This window comes from the organism of the source record quoted next, unplaced genomic scaffold (genome assembly GCF_019419815.1).
Source record: "Pyrus x bretschneideri cultivar Hongxiangsu unplaced genomic scaffold, Pyrus_bretschneideri_v1 Contig24, whole genome shotgun sequence".
Taxonomy (NCBI): Eukaryota; Viridiplantae; Streptophyta; class Magnoliopsida; order Rosales; family Rosaceae; genus Pyrus; species Pyrus x bretschneideri.
In genome coordinates, this window is record NW_025999546.1 from 1,770,222 (window position 1) to 1,793,283 (window position 23,062).

Consider the following 23,062-nt stretch of genomic DNA (forward strand, 5'->3'; position numbering starts at 1 on the left):
GCGTTGTTGAAAGAAAACATCGTCATCTTCTTGAAACCGCTCGCGCCCTTCGTTTTCAATCCCATCTTCCTATCAAGTTTTGGGGGGAATGTGTTCTTACCGCTACTTATCTCATCAATCGTCTCCCTACCCGTCTTCTCCATCATAAATCCCCATTTGAGGTTCTCTTTTCGAAAACCCCATCTTATGACCACTTCCGCGTCTTTGGTTGTCTGGCATATGCCACCTCTGTCACTCCCACCACCAAATTTTCCCCTCAGGCTCATCGTTGCATTTTTCTCGGTTATCCTCATGGACAAAAGGCCTATACCCTTTACGATCTCGACAATCACCGCATTTTCACTAGTCGAGACATCATCTTTCACGAAACTACTTTCCCTTATGTCGTTTCTCACCCTCCTATCCCATCCTCTTCGCCTACCCTACCCATCCCACCCCCTCTGGACTTTACATATAACCCACCCCTTCCTGCCTCGACGCCTCACCCTCCTCCACCTTCCTCCCCTTCCACGCCTCCCACAGATTCCCTTGCTGCCCCATTACCCGTTCCTCCCCATGCCCCTTTACCCACGGACATCCCTACCCCCCCCCCCCCCCAACTACCTACCAATCCTCCCCTTCCCCGCACCTCTTCCCGTGCCCATAAACCTCCATCCTATTTAAAAGACTACGTTTGCTCGCAGGTGATTCTGCCATCCCACCCATCTTCGACTTCGCAACCCGGTTCTACACAAGGTATGCGATATCCACTTTGTAATTTTCTCTCTTATCATCGTTACTATCCCAGGCATTTTTCTTACATTAACTCTATCAGTCGGACTGTGGAGCCTTCCTCCTTTGCCGAGGCTGCCACTGACCCCAATTGGCAACGTGCTATGACTGAGGAGCTTCAAGCTTTACATGCTAATGGTACTTGGACTTTAACTTCCTTGCCCCCTGGCAAAATTCCCATTGGTTGTAAGTGGGTCTACAAACTCAAGCACAATTCCGACGGCTCTATTGACCGCTACAAAGCTCGTTTGGTTGCTAAAGGCTTCACTCAGGCTGAAGGTATTGATTATCATGACACTTTTTCTCCTACTGCTAAGATGATTACGGTGCGTTGTCTTCTTGCTCTTGCTGCTAGTCAGTCTTGGTCTCTTCATCAGCTTGATGTTAATAATGCTTTCTTACATGGTGACTTACATGAAGAAATCTATATGTCTCCTCCTCCTGGTCTTCGGCGACAGGGGGAGAATCTTGTGTGTCGCCTTCACAAGTCACTTTATGGTCTTAAGCAGGCTTCTCGCCAATGGTTTGCCAAATTCACTAGTGCCATCATTTCTGCCGATTTTCAACAATCCAAAGCTGACTATTCATTGTTCACTAAAAAGTCTGGTATTTCTTTCACAGCTTTGCTCATTTATGTGGATGATATTGTGATTACAGGCAATGATGCTAGTGCCATTAATTCTCTGAAGTCTTTTCTCCGTGATCATTTTCGGATAAAAGACCTTGGTGATTTAAAATATTTTTTGGGTATTGAGGTTTTTCGTTCCAAACAAAGGATTTATATTTCTCAACGCAAGTATGCATTAGAGATTCTCAAGGACTATGGTTTTTTGGGAGCACGACCCATTGCTTTTCCTATGGATGACACAAAATTATCTGATAAAGGAGAACTTCTCAAGGATCCTGAAAAGTATCGACGATTAGTAGGTCGGTTAATATATCTCACTATCACTCGCCCGGATATCACCTATTATGTGCATGTTCTAAGCCGTTTTATGCACGAGCCAAGGATATCTCATATGGATGCTGCGCTTCGTATTGTTCGTTATTTGAAGGCTACTCCAGGTCAAGGTTTATTATTTCGTTCTGACAACCAGACCAAGTTAACTGCGTTTTGTGATTCTGATTGGGCAGGTTGCCCTATCACTCGCCGTTCGACTACTGGGTATTGTGTATTCTTGGGCGGTTCTTTGATTTCTTGGCGGACGAAACGACAGAAAACCGTTTCGCTCTCTTCAGCAGAGGCGGAATATAGGGCCATGGCAGGTGCTTGTTGTGAGATAGTTTGGCTTCGTTTTTTGTTGAAGGATTTGAACATTCCTTTGGATGGTCCTTCCATTTTATTTTGTGATAATCAAGCAGCGTTACATATAGCTGCCAATCCTGTTTTTCATGAACGAACTCGTCACATTGAAATGGATTGTCACTTTATACGAGATAAGATTGTAGATGGCACAATAGAGACCAAGCATGTGGGTACGGCACAACAGTTAGCATACTTGTTTACCAAACCTCTTGGGAAAGAAAAGTTTTCGGGTATATTACGCAAGTTGGGAGTTCTTGACATCCACTCTCCAACTTGAGGGGGAGTGTTAGACAAATAAGGAATATGGTTGGAGTCCTTGTGTAATTGTATATAATATTATTCACTAGCCGTCCTACAGCCGTCAAGCCGTCCTACCTTGTCCTACCTACACACTAGCCATCCTACAGCCGTCAAGTCGTCCTACAGCCGTCCTACCTTGTCCTACCTACACACTAGCCGTCCTACAGCCGTCAAGTCGTCCTACAGCCGTCCTACCTTGTCCTACCTTCACACTAGGACGGCTACCTTGTCCTACCTACACACTTGTATCATGTATATATATCCTTGTAATCTTGTAGAGAAAAATAATGAGAAAAAAAGCATTCTCTTCCATTTTTTCCACATTCACGTATCAATAACAAATATATTTTTTAGCCTACATAACTTTTTCTACATGGATGGAGCTCTGGGTTGGAGAGCATGAAGTTTGGTGTTCCAATTATAGCCCTGCCTGTGCATCTTGACCAGCCGCCCAATGCTCGACTGGTAGAGGAGCTGGGTGTTGGCGTGGAGGTCAAGAAAACAGTAGGAGGAAGTTTGCAAGGATAAGAGCAAAGGTGATCAATGATGTGGTGGAAAACAGTAAAGGGAAGGATGTCAGAAGGAAGGCAAAGGAACTAAGAAACAACATCGGGAAAAGAGAGGATCGAGAGACAGAGAGGCCGGTGGATGAGCCGGTGCAACTTCAAATTGGTACTGGGAAGGAATCAATTAATTAAGCGTGCAAGTTAGCTTGCAATAATATCCGGATGGTGTATAACTCGTTTTATTGTAATGACTTTGCTACTAATGCAATTCCTTTTGGTCCCGACATCGAAAAAGAGTCGAGAGATGGATTCGTTTAAGGAGTTGGTTCGAGTTTGTACACTAGGGGAACAATGAAGTAGGTATAGTTGCAAGCTTCATTTTTCTTTTTCTATTTTATTGAAGCTTTTGGTTTTAGCGACGTTCTCCTAAAAGATTGTATAATCCAACTTAACTCAAAAATGGTTGTTCCTCTTGACTCGGCAGTGAGAGATCTTATGTTTGAATCTCGTGGATGGCAAATTCGATACTAAATTAGGTTGCCTATTGTGTGATTTAGCCAAACTCCCCCTTTTCCTAGTGTAAAAATATCGATGTATTGAGAGAAAAAAAAAAAAGAAAAAAAAAAAGGGCAATCGTTTCCTTTTAATTAGCATTGTGGTATTCTGATTGGGATTAATTCTAACCACAAACACTAAAATCCTGTAACCTGTTCCCTTTCAAGATAAAAAGAAACAGTAATAACCTTAATAATTGGAGTATGCATGCGTAGATGATTTGGATAGTTTGATGCGGTATTCCTCCTCATGCATGCTGGGAAGCCGGAAGAAAACTATACACTCGATCAGTCTTCTCTTACACATACACACACTCATGAGGAAAAATTCTTGCTTAGGCTCCACTGGACACAAGGCAAGCCTCATGAAGATTTTTTGTGATATCAAAAGAAACCATCCAGTTCAGCATGAATTTTGCACAAACATAAACTGCAACCTAACTTGGACTTTCAGCCTGATTTTTGCTGTTTGAAAGAGGGGTTGTTTGGTGAAGAGAAAAAAAAAATGTTTCCCTCTAATCTTCCAAAAATTAGAGGTGAAGAGAAAAAAAAAATGTTTCTCTCCTTATACACCATTGTTTGATCTTGTCCATTGCTTTTATTTTATTTATTCAATCTTGTAGGGTTACTTCGTATTGTATTTCAATGTCCAAACCGTATATAGTTTTTCCCTAAACAATTTATCCTTGCAAAATGAAACTCATATATATATATATATATATATATATATATGAAACTATTTAACCATTCCACTACATGGTTGGCAATTGAGGTGTTTTCTTGAAATAATGTGTTCCTCTATATTTTTTGCTACAACTAGATTTCTTATTGGTTTTAGATTTGTTTAACTTCTTGCAAGAACGTGGAGACTAAAAAAAATAGATGATTTAAATTATTAAATAAAATTAGAGCGGGTTTCACAAGGTGTGTCACAAAAGGTTATTTGACAGGTCCTCATTATATTTGAGAGAACCTTCAAATAACAATTTTTGTGAGACCCTCTTATAGGCCGCACTCCCCATTATATTTCAATAACTTGAACCATCTAGTTATAAGTTTTCCTCAAAGATTATCTTTGCAAAATGTTACTCAAATTTGAAAACCATTTCTCAAAAAAATTGGTTGTCATTTTAATGTTTTCTTAAAATACCGTGTTTATATGTATGTTTGTCTACAAAAAATGTCTTAATGATTTTTAATGTCTTATTTTTTTACAAGATTGATGCATAAATACACACGTGTGCGTCAAACTTATGACAAGCAATTCTTATAACACATGCACACTACTACTATATTGTAATATTTCGAATCAATGATACAATACTATACGGGAAAAAACTCGCGCATAGCATACATTATTAAGACATAATGTCACGGTGAGGTTATAGAAATGACATTGTAGTGTAACTTGTACCGAGATGGAGCAAAACTAGGGGGACAAAAGTTAAACAGGACTTGCCCGTTCTTATACGAGTGCCAAAGGTCGTTTGTTCTGAACACGCATAACTGGGTTCGAGCTTTCACAACACACAGCCTGGTGAACTCTATTTGGTGGGCAAGCGACAGTGATTAGCACAGCGAAAGAAGAGAAAATGCATTACTGGGTTCGAGCTTCTTCCTCTGATTTTGTTGGAACACTTCCTCAACCTCGCAGGTAAAATTCTCTCTCTCTCTCTCTCTCTCTCTCTCTCACATATATATATATATATATATATATGTGTGTGTGTGTGTGTGTGCGCGCGCGCGCTTATAGCTTTCAAGATTTCCCATTTGAATTTTGGTTTCCTTTAATTCTCAGTGGTCACACGGCGGTGATTGTCGGTAGATCAAAGCTGGTTGTGTTTGGAGGCCTTGTAGAGAAGAAGTTTCTCAGCGATATCGTGGTCTATGACATTGGTACTTTGTTTCCCACTCTCTCTAATTATCTCTATTTGCTTGACTTCATTTTGCTTTGCTCTATTTATATTGGTATTTTTCATCTGGGTTCTCCGAAATTCGATGAAATTATGTAAATTTTACTCTGTCTTGAATTTCTGGGTGTTCTTGGTCTAACTGTTTTGTTCACTTATACCGACGAGATATAATTTTTTTTTGTTTTGACATAATAGTCCAATGTGTTATTTGAAATTTGTATATACGCGAAGACTAAAACAGCGAGATCAGGAGATAAAGGATCCGATAAGAGAATGATAACTGGATTCTGGAACCTACCAGGGTTGATGGAAGTTTCAAGTTTTCTGATAATGATTAAGAATCAGGTAGGTTTAACAAAATTATAATTACTAATTAAAAAGGTCAAATTCATTAATTAACCAAACTCAATAACAAAATAACTTTTAAATTGCTTATATAGATGGAGTTTCAAAACATAACATCCTGAAAAAAGATTGAGTTGGCTTTGTATAGTATATAGCTATCAACATGAATTTGCATAATTTGAATTGTAAAGGGGCTTTTGAACTTCTCCTTTATAAATTTGAGGATCTTACAAAATCTTAAAAGTGCTTCAGATATTATACTATTATTTGTATTTCTTGAAAATCATATTTTCTTGTATACACGATATCCCCGTGTGAAGTCATCATTTTAGGAACTTCTTACTATTCAGCATTGTTGCAACAACGTTTCCCTACATACGTTCTATTCCTACACGTTTTTGTCATAATACTTCTCTTACATAAACTTGCCTGACTTAGTTTGAAGGATCACTTTGTACTTAATTCATGTTATGGTAGAGAACAGGTGAAATAGACCTATACTTAAGCAAACACAAACTTGTATTTATTACAGAAAACAATATGCACCATGGCAGTTCAAGTACAAATGCTTTTGTGGATTAAGGTTTTCTGTGAGTGGGAGTTCACTTGACTTTTTGTCAATAGATTTTCACACAAGTTTGACTATAGCATCTCAATGTAGGCCTGTTACTTTTTCAGATAACAAATTATGGTATCAACCAGAGTGCACTGGTGGCTCTGATGGACAAGTTGGTCCAAGCCCACGAGCATTTCACGTTGCTGTTGTGATTGATTGTCATATGTTCATCTTTGGTGGGCGTTCTGGGAGCAAGAGGTATTTCACATTCAATACATATCTATCTACAGCTTTCTGCTCTAGGACGCTAATACTATTACTTCACTGCAAATGGTATTAACAATATTGTTTGGTTTTCAGGTTAGGTGACTTTTGGGTCCTAGATACTGGTAAGAATCTATTTATTTTGTGCTGCTGATAATGCACGAGAATTATACCTACTTGGTTTAATGCTTCTTTTGACTTCCTTTGACTGATGAGTAATCAAACATATATTTAAAAGAAATTACGTTTGTTCTAGATATATGGCAATGGACAGAGTTGACAAGTTTTGGTGACTTACCTTCTGCACGAGATTTTGCTGCAGCTTCAGCTATAGGAAATCGGAAAATTGTTATGTGAGTATATCTTTTGTATTACTTATTGATTAGTTGATATGACGGTTCTATAGTAACTTTGTTATGTTAAATATAAACAAATGCAGGTATGGTGGCTGGGATGGTAAAAAATGGTTGTCAGATGTGTATGTCTTGGACACAAGTAAAATCTTTTCTCTATGATTTTGGAATTATCTGTTATTTTCTGCTTCATGTTTGATTTAGTATATTTGTTGAAATGGTCGTAAATCAGTTCTATCTTGATTTGCTTCCTTATACAGTATCACTAGAGTGGATGGAGCTGTCAGTTACTGGGTCCTCACCTCCACCCAGATGTGGCCATACAATTACCATGGTTGAGAAACGGTTGCTTGTTTATGGTGGCAGAGGTGAAGTAATAGTATAATCTGCAATCATTTGTAATACATATCTCTCTCTGTTTGTTATAGTTTTATTTATTTATGAGAGTTTACCTCGATTATGAATTAATAGTATAATCTGCAATCATTTACGTTTCTTCGAGAATGATGTGACAAAACTTAAATTAGAGTTGCATTTAATCATTCTGCCCTTCTATATTACAATATTTTTGTTATTAAGACAAGAAAAATGATATGATTGAAAGGAATGCTAATTTGTGAAAGTATTCCCCACACCACACCCACCCACCGCCACCAACGCGCACCCCCCCACCACCCCCCCCCCCCCCCCCCCCCCCCCCGCCGCGCGGGCGCCCCTACATTATTTTGTTGAAGTTGAGAAATCAAAATAACTAATTCTAAAGCTGTAGTGTCTTAGAGTTTTGTCCTAATTGACTCTGTTATTTTGATGTAATTTCTTTGATGGCTGTTTATTATTTTTAGAGATATCAGGGTTTATGGAGAGTGTGTCCTCTGTTTTGTATTTTTTTTCATTTCCTTTAAAGTTTCTTTTCAGAACAAAATATCCTGCAAAATTTCACGCCCCATAAGGCCAACCTAATTACTTGGGGAACAGTGAATTAATTGATATTATCATGTGCCACACAGGATCTTCCCATTAAATGTACTTGTGAATTCTGAAGGCAGACAATTCTTTCCATGGAGTATCCCCTTTAAAGATAATTTCAGTGCTTATTTTCTTGCACTAGCCATTTGGGATATCCCCTTTTTAATATTTGAATTATTTGGTGTAACAAACTTCTACAGTCTACTTTTTAATTGGCCCCATGACTACCTGGAACTTTTTGAATTAAATACAAGGAGATACAAATTATTATGGCTTTTTATCCAAAATGGTCCCTGACATTGACTAACTCCTCACTTTGGTCCCTGAGATTCAAATCTATAGAAGTGTTCCCTGGGATTGTCCAGCGTCAATCCTTTTGGTTCTTCTGTAAGAAATCTCCGTTAAATTGAGGGTATTTTTGTGAAATCAACCCTTCCCCTTGAACTGGTGGTTTCTTCAATTTAACGGAGATTTTTCACAGGACCAAAATGATTGACGGTGGACAATCTCAGGGACCACTTCTATCGATTTTGAATCTCAGAGACCAAGTGAGGAGTTATGCCAATCTCAAGGACCATTTTGGCTAAAAAGCCAATTATTAATAGAAATCTAATCAGTGTTCAACTTCGCTGATTATTTTTTTTGTTTTCTTCCTCCTTTCCCTTTCGTTCTTTGTATTGCTTATAAACATATATGCCAATCTTTGCAATAAGGCAAGCATAAGATGCTTGGGTTTATTTGTGTACAATCTAGCTGACTTGAATATTTGTCTTGACTTTCACAGGAGGTGGAGGTCCAGTACTGGGTGATTTATGGGCTTTGAAGGGTCTAATCGAAGAAGGTTAGTATATTCCCTTTTTCGATGGTAGCTTACTATTTTGTCATGGCTTATCCATTTGGTTTTACTTTTTTGTCATGTTTTCTGAAAATTGCTTTATTTTGTCGGATTATGTTGTTACATTTTATGTTTCCTCTCTGGATAACTGCTGTGTCCCTTGTAGAGCACTTGTCAAAGTGATGAGTATTCTCCTTCTAATGCCATCCAAATTACAATTAGCTTTTTGCTGCATCTGTTCACACCTGGACAAATTGAGTTTTAGCCACCCAAAGATACAATCATCTTAGTTTTGTTTGTCTTCCAAATAGTACTGTAAGGAATTTAAGGATTAAGAAACCATTTCTCTATTTTCTTATCTCGGAAGCAATCTTTACATTGTGTGCACCTGGACATGTTAGGCTATCATTTTTCGTCTCTTTTGTTATTTTAGCTTGACGTTTCTTCTTATCCGTTGTTACTCAGATTCATGAGTTTAAGCTTCAAACATGTCAATTCATAAAACTCATTATATATGTGTGTGTGTATTATTACTTGGTTTTCAGTTATTCAACTTAATTTTGTGATTCGTCTTTCTTGTGGAAGGTAGAGAATGAAACACCTGCGTGGACCCAATTGAAGCTTCCAGGACAAGCTCCTTCTGCTCGGTGTGGCCATACTATTACATCAGGAGGGCACTATGTAATTGACATTTCCATACTATTTTTATTAGTCCTTTCAATATACTTTCTTCAGGGATGACTTCTACTTCATTACAAGTTAATGTATTTCTGTACTGTTGTTATTATGGTTAACCTGGTTAGGGTAGGATACTGTTAGTAACAGCAGAAGGATTGTTATAAGCTTGATTAGTTAAGTTTACATACATGTGATCTCAGCTTGGCATGTGTGACTGAAAGTATAAGCTCTTTTTTTCCTCGGCGATAGATATCCTTACTTGAAAAAGTAGTATCAAACTTTTCCTTAAGTATCAGATTTCATTTCTTGGTTACTTTTACAGTTATGTTGCATAAGTTGAAAAAATAAACTCTTAATGTCTGGATCTTAGAGTAGCGAAGAAGATGTACCAATAGTATCTAACAATGAGACTTTTTGGCCAAAACAAGAGCTGCAGTCCTGTATTGTAGGGTTCTTGATTACAACAATCATATTTGTATTGATGACAATGGAATTATTACATCATGATATCTGTTTTCTTTTCTTTAACGTTTAATATTCACACTGTTTTCTTGATGTCCTTTTGAAGCTGTTGCTCTTTGGCGGCCATGGAACTGGTGGCTGGTTGAGTCGTTATGACATTTATCACAATGACTGCATTGTTCTAGACAGGGGTAATTGATTCTTGCCTTTTCTATTGGACTATTCACTTAACTTTGCTGAATGCGCCATCATAGTATTGATTAACCATTCATATTTTACCATGTTAATACTCTCGTTTAATATATTCATGTAGCAAACAATGCAGATGCTAGAAAAATTTCAGTCTCTCAGCACTCTTACTGGGTTCACTTTTTTTCGTCTTTTTAATTTTTTTTTTTTCACTTGTAAAAAAAGAAGTGAAATTCTTTTCATAGTCCACTGACATACTGCAATCTTTAATAGTCCTATCCTTGTGTTTCGATAAAATAGATAGGGAACCATATGGCAGAGAGCGAGAAAGAAAGAAAATAGTAGTGGTTCAGATACAACTAAAATCAGAAAGCAGAGCTCTTATCTGATTCTCAACATTGAACTGGCTCATCAAATGAAGAATTAAGATTGGTGTTAATATTTTGTAATTGTGTGGCAAGAACAAAGGCAAAAACAATAAGGTCACTGGAATCAGACCTAGTTTTAAGTTGTTGTACACAGAGGACTTGGGTATGACCACTGACATCCAATGCTTAACATCGAAACATGAAATATTATGGATTTGCGTTATTGAGATAAAATGAGGATTACTTTAATGAGTAAGAAACTATCTTCTTAATTATATATTTGTGGTTAATTGTGTGTGTGAAACATTTCTATTTTTCTTCACGTTCAATGCAATTGTTTTTAATTGCATCATTCTTTTCCAGAATTTGGTTCAAATGCTTTGCATCTTTAATGCAATTATTTATAATTCCTTTTTCCTTCTGGTGTCAAGTGTCTGCACAGTGGAAGCGCTTGCCTACTGGCAATGAACCTCCTCCTGCTCGAGCATACCATTCTCTGACATGTATGGGTTCACGCTATCTGCTATTTGGTGGCTTTGATAGAAAATCAACATTTGGTGATCTCTGGTGGTTGGTTCCTGAAGGTATTATATCGCCTTCGTTTCTCTCCATTGGATAATTTTGTTTATGGTCTTATAAACCACTCTTGAAAATGAACCTCAGTTAGGTGATGAATAATCCTCTATGTACTTTGAAGCCCTTGTGCTATAAATTAAGTGGTGTGGGAATGTTCTCATAGACTTGGTCTTTTGCTAAATTTTCTGCGACGACAAGAAAAATGAAATTGGTCTGTGGTCTTCAATTTATTATTAACTCTTTTTTCTTTGCTGGAACGCTTATGAAATGTTGCATGCAATTGTGAAAATCTAATGAAAGAGTTTGATATAACATTTAAACAAATTTGATTGATATCAGACTCTTGGAAGTTTGTTTGGTTAGGATGGGCAGGCTCCAAAGTTATCTAAATCTTGTTACTGAAGAAAAAAGTTGAGGAAGGAAGACTTGGAATATTGCTTAGTGAAGGAGAGAATGGCAGAAGCCCTATTAGCTAAGAAAGACGTTTTATGACCCTTGCTGTGTGTAGTTATCCAAGCAGAAGAGGACCTTGTATTTCCTTTTTATTTTATTTTATGATTCATGGCGTTTGAATTAGAACCTAATTCTAACATATTATAATTCTCACTTTTGCTTGTTCTGTAGAGGACTCCCTTGCAAAGAGATTACTTGCAGCTTCGCCAAATATCCAAAATATCCAGAATAAGGATGTGGAGATGGGAAACGAAAATGTCCAAAATATAAAGGTCTGTTTACAAATGCCTCCAATTAAGTGCAACTTTTAGCATGATTTTATCATACTGCCTTCTCATAGAACCATAACTGGGTTGGTTGTTATTAGGTAATTGTTTTTCGAAGTTGGGCATGCATGCATATCTCACAAAAGTATTGGTTTACTGCTAGAGTTTTAACTTTGTAACCGACCCTTCTAATTTTAGCGGGAAAGCCAAATGGAAGAATCTGCTGTCTCGGAGTTACAAAAAAGATTAGGAATATCTGTTTCTCTTCTTGGTAATGGGGTTCCAATTGTGGATGAAGTGGAAGACAAAGAATTCATTCAACTGGCTTCAAATTTGGTTGGAGAAAGAGTCTTTAGTGACGAACGGGTTTCTGATGTTCAGGTAGGGTATTTTACCATGCATCAAGTAGGTACTTTTAATGTCAAATGCAATCGGTGGTGTGGATGAAAATTTAATGAAAATACAACTCAGGCACTTCGTGAACACTGGAGGAAATCTACCCCAAGGCTTATCCCACTTAAGGAGCTTGGACCCTTGCTTCGGGACTACCAACGCCTGATTACTCGTCGTCTTCAGTAAGAACATCTTACACCATAGCTTATGATCAGCCAAACTTATTACAGGATCTTCTTGTTATTTTATTATTAAAAATTTTCTTGCTTCACATTAAGTGGCTAGTTCACACGATCCGCATTTGACCTTTGGTTGTGCACATGGTAATCACAATCCTTGATTCTAGGTCTTGGTCCCCACATAGTATGCGGCTCAACATTAGTTGAGCGTGTAACATAGGTACAGCATAATGAGTATAGAAAATACATCACAGTTACAGAAGGGTCAGTGGGATTTTTGTGCACTCTCCTATTTTTGCTAGTTTAGCTAATAGATGACTCCTATACTCAAAAATAACACTTGATGATATACTCCTACTAAATATTTCGTGTGTACATGAAAATATAGAGCGAGTACAGTGAGCTACCGAATAATCGAAATAATGCTGCTTGGAGTCCTCTCATGGCAGGAGAAAGATGATTCTGTGAAGCATTGTGCAAAAGGAGGCTAGGGTTTAGGAGTTAGATGATACTCTAGTAAAAGAGGACGTTGAGTGAGTCGTTTGGAAGTTGGCTACTGTAAAATGGACACCAACACTAGTGAACCAGATTGTTTTTGTGAAGACAAATCTATTAGACATCCAATAACCGAAATGTGATCAACTTATCATATTTTTTAATTAGCAAAATTGAAATTTCGACCAGTCCAATGGCATCTCAAATGTTTTGGTCTCTGTCCATTTCATGTTAGTTCTTCCCCCCCTAGAATTTGTGGAAATGGACACAAGTATAGAATTTGGTCTTTGTCCATGGGAAACTAACAGCGTAAGTTGTATTTTAATCCATATATTTCGGTTTCTCATTTGTTAACTTGGTTGATTAATGTTTTCATCTTCTTTTTCTCTTTTAGGAATTTTCTTCGTGGCTATAATAGGGTGAATAGTGGATCTGATATGCAGTTCGTCGAGTCCAGTTTTCCTGGAAAAGCGGCTTATGGTTTTTACCATATAAGAAATGTTAACCAGGTACAATTCATGCTTAGTTATGCAAAGCAATCAAAATTATTATTATCATCACATGGTACCATATTTTCCTCCATCTGCAAACTTTCTAGTTTCTGTTTATGTTCTTTCATTTATTTCTCGTCTCGTATTGTTTTTAATGACATCGTGGTTTTCAGTTGCGTCTGGATGACATCCCAAAGCTGCTGGCAGAGTACAGACAACTAGTGCCAAATTAACGGACAGAGCTGGAAAAACGAAAATGAAAAGGCAACTCCTCTAAAAGATATGTCCTAACCAATCTACAATTTCATCGAAGTTATGGTATTGTAGTGCTCTCATGTTTCACCGGCACAAACCTCCATCGATGAACTCGTTGCCAGACTGGTGCAAAGATGTTGTACATGTCCGCTATAAACTCGTCGAAATCTGCTGCAGCTTTAGATGCTTGTCTTATTTACTTTGTCATAACTTTGGTGGACCTTTCTAAGGTATACAGGTTAAGACTTTTTGAGTGTATATATAAACTCTTATCTCGGACAGGTTCAAACTCTCGCCCTCCCCTTAATTTAGTGAAGCTGGGTGTAGATTATTCTATTTGATGAACGTCATTGAAGCTTTCCTGTAATCTCCCATCACTTCGACTTCCCGTTAAAATGATAATATAATGAAATGTCAAAGATTTTATTTAATGAACGTCGATAAATAGATAAATTGGAGTACATCCTGTTGGATAGGTTACGGAATTGGTTGCATTCGAGAGGTTTAGTACGAGGGTCAAAATGATACCGGTGGACAAATTTAAGGACTATCTTTATTGATTTTTATTTTTAAGGATCAAAGTGAAAAGTTATGCTAATTTACTATTTTGATTAAAAAGCCAAAACTGAAACTAGAAACCTGTGTTAGAGGTTTATTAAATCCAATGTTGAAACCTATTCAATAGTATTGTTCAAAACTTGAAAATTTATAGCTATTGGATAGACTTGATAGTAGGGTAGAGGGAAAAGAAGAAGAGAAAGAAGAAGCACGGAGCCTTTTAAGGGAGGGATGCAGAATTTTTTATAAAAATTGGGAATAGTTGTGGGACCTACTCTACGTCGAACTTCAATTATCTGAACCGTCTATTTTTCGAGTTACACCTCATAGATCATCATGATCAAACATAAAACCAGAATAGGTCACTCTAGGTGTGACCCACACTAGAAATTAATGGCGATTTAGTCAAAGGCGATTTTGAAATTTGTTTTAAGAATGATGATTGATAAGATGACTACATAATTAAGATATATTTGTACTATTTTATGTGGTAAGTGAGATATAAAATAAACATTTAATGCGCTAAATTTATTAATTAATATGATATGTACACATTACTTATTATATGAGATGATGGATTAATACGATTACCTTAGCATTTTCATTGTTTTGAAGATGACAAGAATATACTGAACTTTCCCTCTTCACTTTTCTTCCACTTATAAGTTTCCTATTTTATAAACAAAAAACTTTATAAAAGAAAGCACATACATAGTTTATTAATAAAAACATGAATAAAATAATTTGAAGTTCGAACTAGACCTTATATTGTGTCGTGTTTTCTGTGTTCGTGTCATTTTCGTGTTATACCCGATATTTTAACAGCTCGTTTCGTGTAACATCCGTTAAAATAAACGAGTAAAATGACCTGATCTGAAATCGACCCGATAATATTAACAGGTAATATGACCTGACCCGTTACCCGTTAAGGAAAATATATTACCAATAAATAATCAAATGAAAAACATAATACCAAATAAGTACATACATACCATATTATCACATTCAAAACATAAAAACGCATTTGTCTTTCAAGTATTACATATTTACATACCCAAAATAAGAGCATAATAAATATAAAAAAAAAACATTAATACATTATAAAATATCAAATGTTCAAAAGATTTGCAAAATTAAGGGAGTTATGTTTCAAGGTTTGGAACCTTGCACATTTTCTTACAATCAAACTCTTCAATTTTCATCAATCACCATGGGAAACGGTATTGGAACATTGGCTTGATATATTGTCTTCAAGAGTTATATTGATGATATTTTCAGTGAGGCTTTCTACATTAGCACTCTCTTCTCTTTTATCCTATAGCTATTGTTTAAGTAAAGTTTTTACTACTTTCGTGAACAGCTTAACTTTGAAATGTGACACTATAATCATATAAATTATAGATCAAAATTTAACTGTCGATTGTTGTTTAAATTTATACTTCATTTTTCTCACCAAATTTTGTTTTTTCAGATTTTGTTTTTTGAAAACATGATCTATTAGAGGATATAGGAAGATGAATGGTTCGGATCGTTGATATTATGTTCAGAGTTTTACTGTTAGTGAAAATATTGCTTGGTGTTTATAAAATCTCTACAAACTATATAACATCGACTCATATTTCAATTAATCGTAAATATCGGGACGTGATATCAAAGATCCGAATCGTTCATCGTCCTACATCCCCCAGAAGATGATGTTTTCAAAAAAGAAAATTTTAAAAATGAAATTCAATATAAAGAATAAAACCTAAACGACAATCGACGGTTAAATACAAATTTAAGGTTTATGGATTATAGTGTCGGATTTCGAAGTTGATCCCTTCACAAAAGTTGTAAAGCTTGTCACTACGAGTGATTGTGTGTGTGTGTGTGTGTGTCTATATATATATATATATTTTTTTTTTACATTTCTTACATTTCAACAATAATTATTATTAATTTTATTACTTTTACACTCAAATAAAAAACACTATTCATGACGGTTTGAAGGGTTTTAAAAATCGAAATGATAATGTAAGTGTAACCATTGTCTACTCATGGAGGAATAATGAATCACGAGTGTTCATATATTCTCACATTTTTCATACTTGTAGGGATGTCTTATTGCCTATACTAATACTATACTAGTTGATTTTAATTTTGGACAACAACAATATATCCTATTAATAATAATAAGAAACTCTCATAATTAAAATAAATAAATGAATAAAACTAAATTTTTTTTAACTTATATAGAATAATAATACAAAAAAATATATTTAATATAGAATGTACCAATATATACAATATGGCTATTGTATTTTATAATAAATTTTTAGTAATTAAACTTTAAAATTATAATTTATTTTTCTTAACGGGTCGAAACGAGTTACCCATGTGTTACCCGTGTGTATACCCGTTAAGAACAGGTCATCCGATAATGACCCGATTAATTATCGTGTTGACCTAAAACCAGTTATTTTCGTGTCGTATAAGAAACTGCCGAGTCTAGTTTGAACCTTCTAGTTCCTTTTATGTTTTACCTTAAAGACCTTTAAAATAAAGTTCCTTAAGCAAACCTGGAATTTAATACCAAGGACAGAAGTTTTGAGCACTAAGTGTGGGATTTACATAGAATGAGTTCACGTTATGTTGCTTTGTTGATTAATAAAGTATGGATTGTTATGTACAAGTTTTTTTTTACAACACAATTTTTAAAAACACCACCTGGCAGCAAATTCATTTTATATAAGTTGCTTTCTAAAATATAAAATGTTATTACATATTTTATAATATAAGTGGATGATAAGATGGATATGTTACATCCTAGGATATATTTTCTAGAAACTTGTTACTGGTATTTGAAATCTAATTGTGTATTATAAATTTTTTATGTTTGAAAAGGAAAATATTCTTATAAGTGTAATACTAGGGACTAAACATGTAGAAAATTTTGTAAATTAAATAACATGAAAATAGATAATTGATTAACATACTTACTTTTTATTGATGACACATTAAAAGTTTAATTTACCTAACATGTAATAAGTAGATTTTTAGAGTACTTGTAATAATTTTTCAGTTTTTATTCTTTTATTTTTTTTATTTACTAAAAAGAACAAAAAAGGCATATTGATATGTGTGCCAGAAAAGAAGGTCGACTATATGAGTCAGTATTATTTTACTTATGCCATTACATCTGTCCACCAACGACAAAAAAGGTATGAATAATGTTAGGGTTGTTAAATTTATTGATTAAATTTACAAATTAAATGATGTGCTACTAATAGAAAATGAGCACATTTATTAATATTTAAGTAATAATCTAATAATCAATTTTTATGTCATTTAATTTACAAAATTTAGTCTCCCTAGCATTACTCAAAATGTATATTAGTACGAGAGTTGTGACTGTAATAAGAGTGGCACACCACGTGTTATATATAAGTGGTGAAATTTTTATTTTTTATGTTATTTTATCAACACAAAAATCTTACCACTTGTATAAAAATACGTGATATACCACTTGATATTTCAGGCACATTGAAAAATCTCTCCAGTAGCAGCATATCCAAAGCATCTGTGTGCTTATACTCCAAGACAAAAAGCATGTGCGTGGTGTGCTCAACTTATTATAGAATACGGGCATAGTGCCATGTGATATTTTGTGTAAATAAACCGAGAAGAACTTCGAGTGTGTTTGTTGTACTAGACTATTTTAGATTGGACTAGTTTCAGAGACTAAGCTGAATTAGCTTAGACTAGACTAAGTTGAACTAACTTAGTGAAATGTTTGGTGCAGTGTCTGACTAAGCCATAAAATATAATTTTTTTTGCCATTTTTAATTCACTTTTGTCTAAAAATTAAACAAAAAATAATAATAACAGAGTAGTGAAGTTTGGAGATGAATGGATCCAAGCAGATTTTCTTTCCCCTTCCTTCCTATACCCTTCCTCGTTTCTCCTCCATCATTTTCTCTCTATCAAATCATGCATCAGTCTCTTAATTTTCTTCATCGATTAAGAGAATTTGTTGGTTAACCATTCGTCAAGCCTTCAGAAGAATTCCAAAAAGAAATGCAAGCCCTCCAACAACCAATTAAACTTGCAACTCAATTTATAGAAATTAAGGACAAAAATCAATTGGATTAATCTCAAGAAAAAAAAAAAACCATAAACCATTTAAACTTGCAGATGTATTTACAGAAATTCAGGACAAAAATCGTACCACAGCCAAATCATTCCTCTAATATAAAAAATCATAAAAAGAAGATGACTGAGATTGCGAAGCAGCCATGGCATAGATGACCCAGTCAACGAGGAGGCAAGTCGAAGCCAAAGCTAAAATCAATAACTTCAAAGCCATAACCATGGCAATTGCGAAGCAGTGAATGAGAAGAAGATGACGGAGATGACCCAGTTAACGAGGTCATCGTCGAAGATGAAGCAATCAACGAGTTCATCGTCGGAGATGAAGCCACGCCTAAAGCTTGTGCCGTTGAAAGCGAGGTCAAGGAGGTGATTCGAGCAGGACAAAGAAGTTCTTAGCTAGTCCCATGGTTTTTTGGGGGACATGCTAAGAACGGCTAGCAAGGTTGTCACATCCTAGCCCAGGCCCCCACCACATCCCGAGCTCGACTCCACCGTAGCACGATATTGTCCGCTTTGGGCCCCTACCACACCCTCATGGTTTTTTTTTTTTTGGAAACTCACACGAGAACTTCCCAGTGGGTCACCCATCTTGGAATTGCTTTCGCGCAAACTCTCTTAACTTTGGAGTTTCGATGGAACCCGAAGCCAGTGAGCTCCCAAAAGGCCTCGTGCTAGGTAGAGATGAGAGTATACATATAAGGCTTACAGAATCCACTCCCCTGGGCAATGTGGGATGTTACAAGGTTGTTAGTGAAAGCGTGTCCTAGATAATCCCATTAAAACTAGTCCGACTAGGAAACAAACACAGACTACATTAATATTTAATCCAGTCTAATTCAGTGAAACTTAGTGAAGGTAAACAAATGCCCCTAGTATGATTATACTATTACTATATATAACGTCTCGTGTTGGTAAAAAAAAAAAAAAAAAAAAAAAGGAAACGTGTTTTTGTCAAAATATGTCATTAACGTAAGGCATGATGTGGTATGAACAAAACTAGCAAATATCTTTATTTTACTAATACAATAAGCAAATTTTTATCAAATATCTTTATTCACTGGCACAAGACGTGTATTACCTCTTCTTCCTGCTGTATTTTTGTTCTTGCATTTCCCAATGATATACATAAGCAAGGTATTTCTTGACTCTAGTCCTTTATAAAGAATTTATACCATCTTGTAATCAATCAACTATCACTTAGGGTAGGAACACCAGTATTTCATTTATGAATATTGATTATTGAAAGAAGAAAAAAAGGACATATATTGAGATATTTCTCCTCAACTTTACAAAAAATGTAATTTTATTTTTTTACATTCATAGTTGAAGCGAATTTTTTAAAGATAAAATGGATCATGGGATTGTGTGACTTGAACTATTGATCAGGCCTTGCAGATGTATATCCTTATTTATCTGCCACATATTTTTTTTGTATTCACATTAAAAAATTATAGCATAAGACATGTTGTAACGGTGCACTAATTATTCTTTAATAAAATAAAGACATGAACAAAATTAACTCATATCTTTATTTTATTATACACTACGTCACCAAGGGTTAGAAATATTTGTATGCATTGAATTTGTGCTCCTTACTAATTAATAAAGTCATGATATGCTATATAATACTTACATAGAAATTAAATTTGTAATATAACCCCGCTACGTGCCGCTTCGCATACGAAACTTCATGTAGCTTATATTTGGTTTGTAGTATATGTGTGCCTCTCACTGCCGACCTCCATTTAACTTTGGTGAAACTTTGTTTTTGTAACAGACAAAGAGATGGTCCCGTATCTCCCATGCATGATGCAGATGCGATGCGGTTGTATCTGCTTTACATTCTTGGAAGGTGACACGTAAGAGAGAGGTGCCACCTTCTCGTAGCCAGTCCAGACTACTTCTAAGCACTCACGGCATGCAATACCAAATGGAAGAGGATTGTCTTTCGATTCAAGGAGATCTTAGGATTCTCACATTTTAACTGTTCATTATATATTTGGAAGCTAATTTTCATCAAATACTATTTGTGTTTAAATAAAAAAAATCAAATAATTTCTGACATATACATAATGAATAATTAAGATGTAAAGATCTCTAAAATCCCTACAAAATGGATCAGTATAGGATGATTGAGTTCAAAATTACTTTTAATCATACGATCCCTTGAAACCGTAATTACGATACTTTGAAACCTGAAACCATATTAAGAAACTTGAAACCCTCAACAAAAGAACCGCCACCCCCAACCCCACCCCCGGCGGGTGAGATAAATGGTAAAATATACAATGGTAGTCCATTCACTATAAATTTGGGCCAAAAAAAAAAAAAAAAAAAAAACCAAAAACAGTAAATTTTGGAAGTAATTAACGAAGAAACTGGAACAGTGAAAACTGATTGGCGAGATATTAGAAGTAACTTTTCTTTACTTATTTTTTGACAAATATAAAATAATTACAGGAAATTTATCTAAATTATAAAGATGAAAGGGTGTTTGATTTAAGACCCGGTACTAATTATCAGAATAATTCATCACTTGTTAGAATTAATTAATTACGAAAACAAAAGAAATACTGGTCCCCCCCCCTGTGAAGAAGAGTACTAAATCAAATTACATGTCCGGCTAACTATTTGAGGAAGAGTAATGTTGAAGAGATTAAAATTTAAATTAAATTTATAAATCAAATGTAGTGTTGATTAAGTACTTATTTTTATTAGTATATGTTATTTGATTTGTAAATTTGATTTAAAAATTTAGTTTTTCTGGCATATCGTATCTTCTGACGAAACCAAGTTTATGCTTCTTTTTCTTAATTCGATTGGTCATATATAAGTTTTTGTGATAAGACTAACCGCCAATTCCTACTACTTGCTTGAACATCCGTATGAAGGTTCCACGTATTTCTTCAAACGTCTACACATCTTGCACTATATATCTCTCTCCACCAAAACCACACTAACATACAAGCCCATAATCATATACAACCAGCAACAACAAACAAAGAATCAAGTTTAGAAAGAAAAATATGCTTTATCCTGATCAGAACAGAAGCATTAGCATTCTTATGCTTCCATGGTTAGGTCACGGCCATATTTCTCCCTTCCTAGAGCTAGCCAAGAAACTCACCAGCCACAGAGATTTTCACATCTTCATTTGCTCCACACCTGTTAATCTCAGCTCCATCAAGCCCAAACTACCCAAGAAATACTCTCACTTCATTGAGTTTGTGGAACTTCATCTTCCACACGATGAGTTGCCACCTCACTACCACACCACCAATGGCCTCCCACCCCATCTCATGCCCACTCTCAAAAAAGCCTTCGACATGTCCAGCGATAACTTCTCCCACATCCTCAAAACCCTAAAACCAGATTTGCTCATATATGATTTTCTCCAGCCATGGGCACCGTCCCTAGCTTTGTCGCACAACATTCCGGCCGTCGAGTTCACCACCACCAGTGCTGCCTCGATGTCACTTTTTCTTCACCATCACAAGAACCCTAATGTTCAATTCCCTTATCCTTCCATCTATCTTCGGGATTACGAAACTAAGGAGCTCAGCAATCTACTAGAATCTTCAGCAAATGGCATCACGAACGTAGAACGCGTACTACTGTGCAGTGATCTGTCTCGTAACATCATTTTGGTAAAGACTTCTGGAGAGATTGAATCAAAGTGTGTTGATTATCTCTCCCAGTTAACGGAGAAGAAGATTGTGCCCGTCGGTTCACTTGTTCAAGACCCAATGGATCAACAACTAGATGAGGAATCGTCGATCATCAAATGGCTAAACGAAAGGGAAAGAGCTTCAGTCGTGTTTGTGTCCTTCGGGAGCGAGTACTTTTTGTCCAAGGAGGAAATACAAGAGATAGCTCTTGGATTGGAGCTTAGCCAAGTGAGTTTCATTTGGGTTATTAGGTTTCCTAAGGAAGATAAAAGTACTAGGGTTGAAGATGTTTTGCCAAAAGGGTTTAGGGAGAGGGTAGGAGAGAGGGGAATGATAGTGGACGATTGGACCCCACAGGCAAAAATATTGAAGCATTCTAGTGTTGGTGGGTTTGTGAGTCACTGTGGATGGAGCTCGGTGTTGGAGAGCATCAAGTTTGGTGTTCCGATTATAGCCATGCCTATGCAACTTGACCAGCCAGTAAACGCCAGACTGGTGGTGGAGGTTGGCGTTGGTGTGGAGGTTATAAGAACCGGCGGAGGAGGTAGTTTGCAACGGGAAGAGGTGGCGAAGGTGATCAGAGATGTGGTGGTGGAGAAAATTGGAGAGGGTGTGATGATAAAGGCATTCGAATTAAGAGACAACATGAAGAAGAAAGATGATGAAGAGATGGACAGGGTGGTGGAGGAGTTGATGCAACTTTGTACGGCGACGACAAGGGAATCAATTAGTAACTACTTTTAAGCGAGAGATCGATGTCTGAGACTTGCAAATAATGATTCTTATGATTTTGAATGCTCTCGTCAGTGTATCATGTCTAATTTTTAAAATCGTGTTTGTATATGTTCTTGATCATTTAATCATTATAATGATTTCTAATGGACTATGTATCTGTATGTCTGGACGCTCACATCTGTGTATACATGTGTTTGATAAAACAACATCTTTTGTTGTAAGTAATAGTTGCGAATTTATGTATTTGATGAAACAACATATTTTCTTCTAGTAAATAATAGTTGTGAGAGAAGGGAGAGAGGGACGGCAGAGAGAATGGAGAAAAAGGGGCGCAGCTAACTTAACTTGATTGATTTTTTTTTCTTCCCTATCTTGTGTCTTTATTTACACTAATCATGATCAGTATATTTGCCTTCCAAGTTACATAAAATACAAAAGAAAGGATCTTCTAGATCCTATAGGATTTCATAGGAATTTTTACCATTTGGAAAAATAA

General features: G+C 35.9%; 2 protein-coding genes across 5 annotated transcripts; both read left to right on the forward strand.

Annotated features, from left to right (window-relative positions):
- The first annotated feature begins 4,909 nt into the window (after window positions 1–4,909).
- Window positions 4,910–13,755, forward strand: LOC103929518 (protein GLUTELIN PRECURSOR ACCUMULATION 3). Of its 4 annotated transcripts, XM_048586461.1 has the most exons (17): window positions 5,042–5,091; window positions 5,236–5,333; window positions 6,228–6,285; window positions 6,374–6,509; window positions 6,612–6,640; window positions 6,772–6,868; window positions 6,955–7,010; window positions 7,129–7,236; window positions 8,619–8,675; window positions 9,259–9,350; window positions 9,916–10,000; window positions 10,798–10,950; window positions 11,567–11,667; window positions 11,860–12,042; window positions 12,133–12,236; window positions 13,123–13,237; window positions 13,393–13,755. In XM_048586461.1, exons 2-17 carry the CDS (start codon window positions 5,325–5,327, stop codon window positions 13,450–13,452), a joined length of 1,443 nt encoding a protein of 480 aa, XP_048442418.1. In that variant the 5' UTR covers window positions 5,042–5,091; window positions 5,236–5,324; the 3' UTR covers window positions 13,453–13,755. The 4 variants fall into 4 exon arrangements, with proteins under 4 accessions (XP_048442417.1, XP_048442416.1, XP_009336997.2 ...); XM_048586460.1 differs by lacking the exon at window positions 6,228–6,285 and having other exon boundaries at window positions 4,910–5,091; window positions 11,863–12,042; XM_048586459.1 differs by lacking the exon at window positions 6,228–6,285 and having other exon boundaries at window positions 4,912–5,091.
- Window positions 13,756–21,087: 7,332 nt separating this feature from the next.
- Window positions 21,088–22,775, forward strand: LOC103929517 (UDP-glucosyltransferase 29-like). Its single transcript, XM_048586438.1, has one exon. It carries the CDS (start codon window positions 21,190–21,192, stop codon window positions 22,573–22,575), a length of 1,386 nt encoding a protein of 461 aa, XP_048442395.1. The 5' UTR covers window positions 21,088–21,189; the 3' UTR covers window positions 22,576–22,775.
- The last annotated feature ends 287 nt before the right edge of the window (window positions 22,776–23,062 follow it).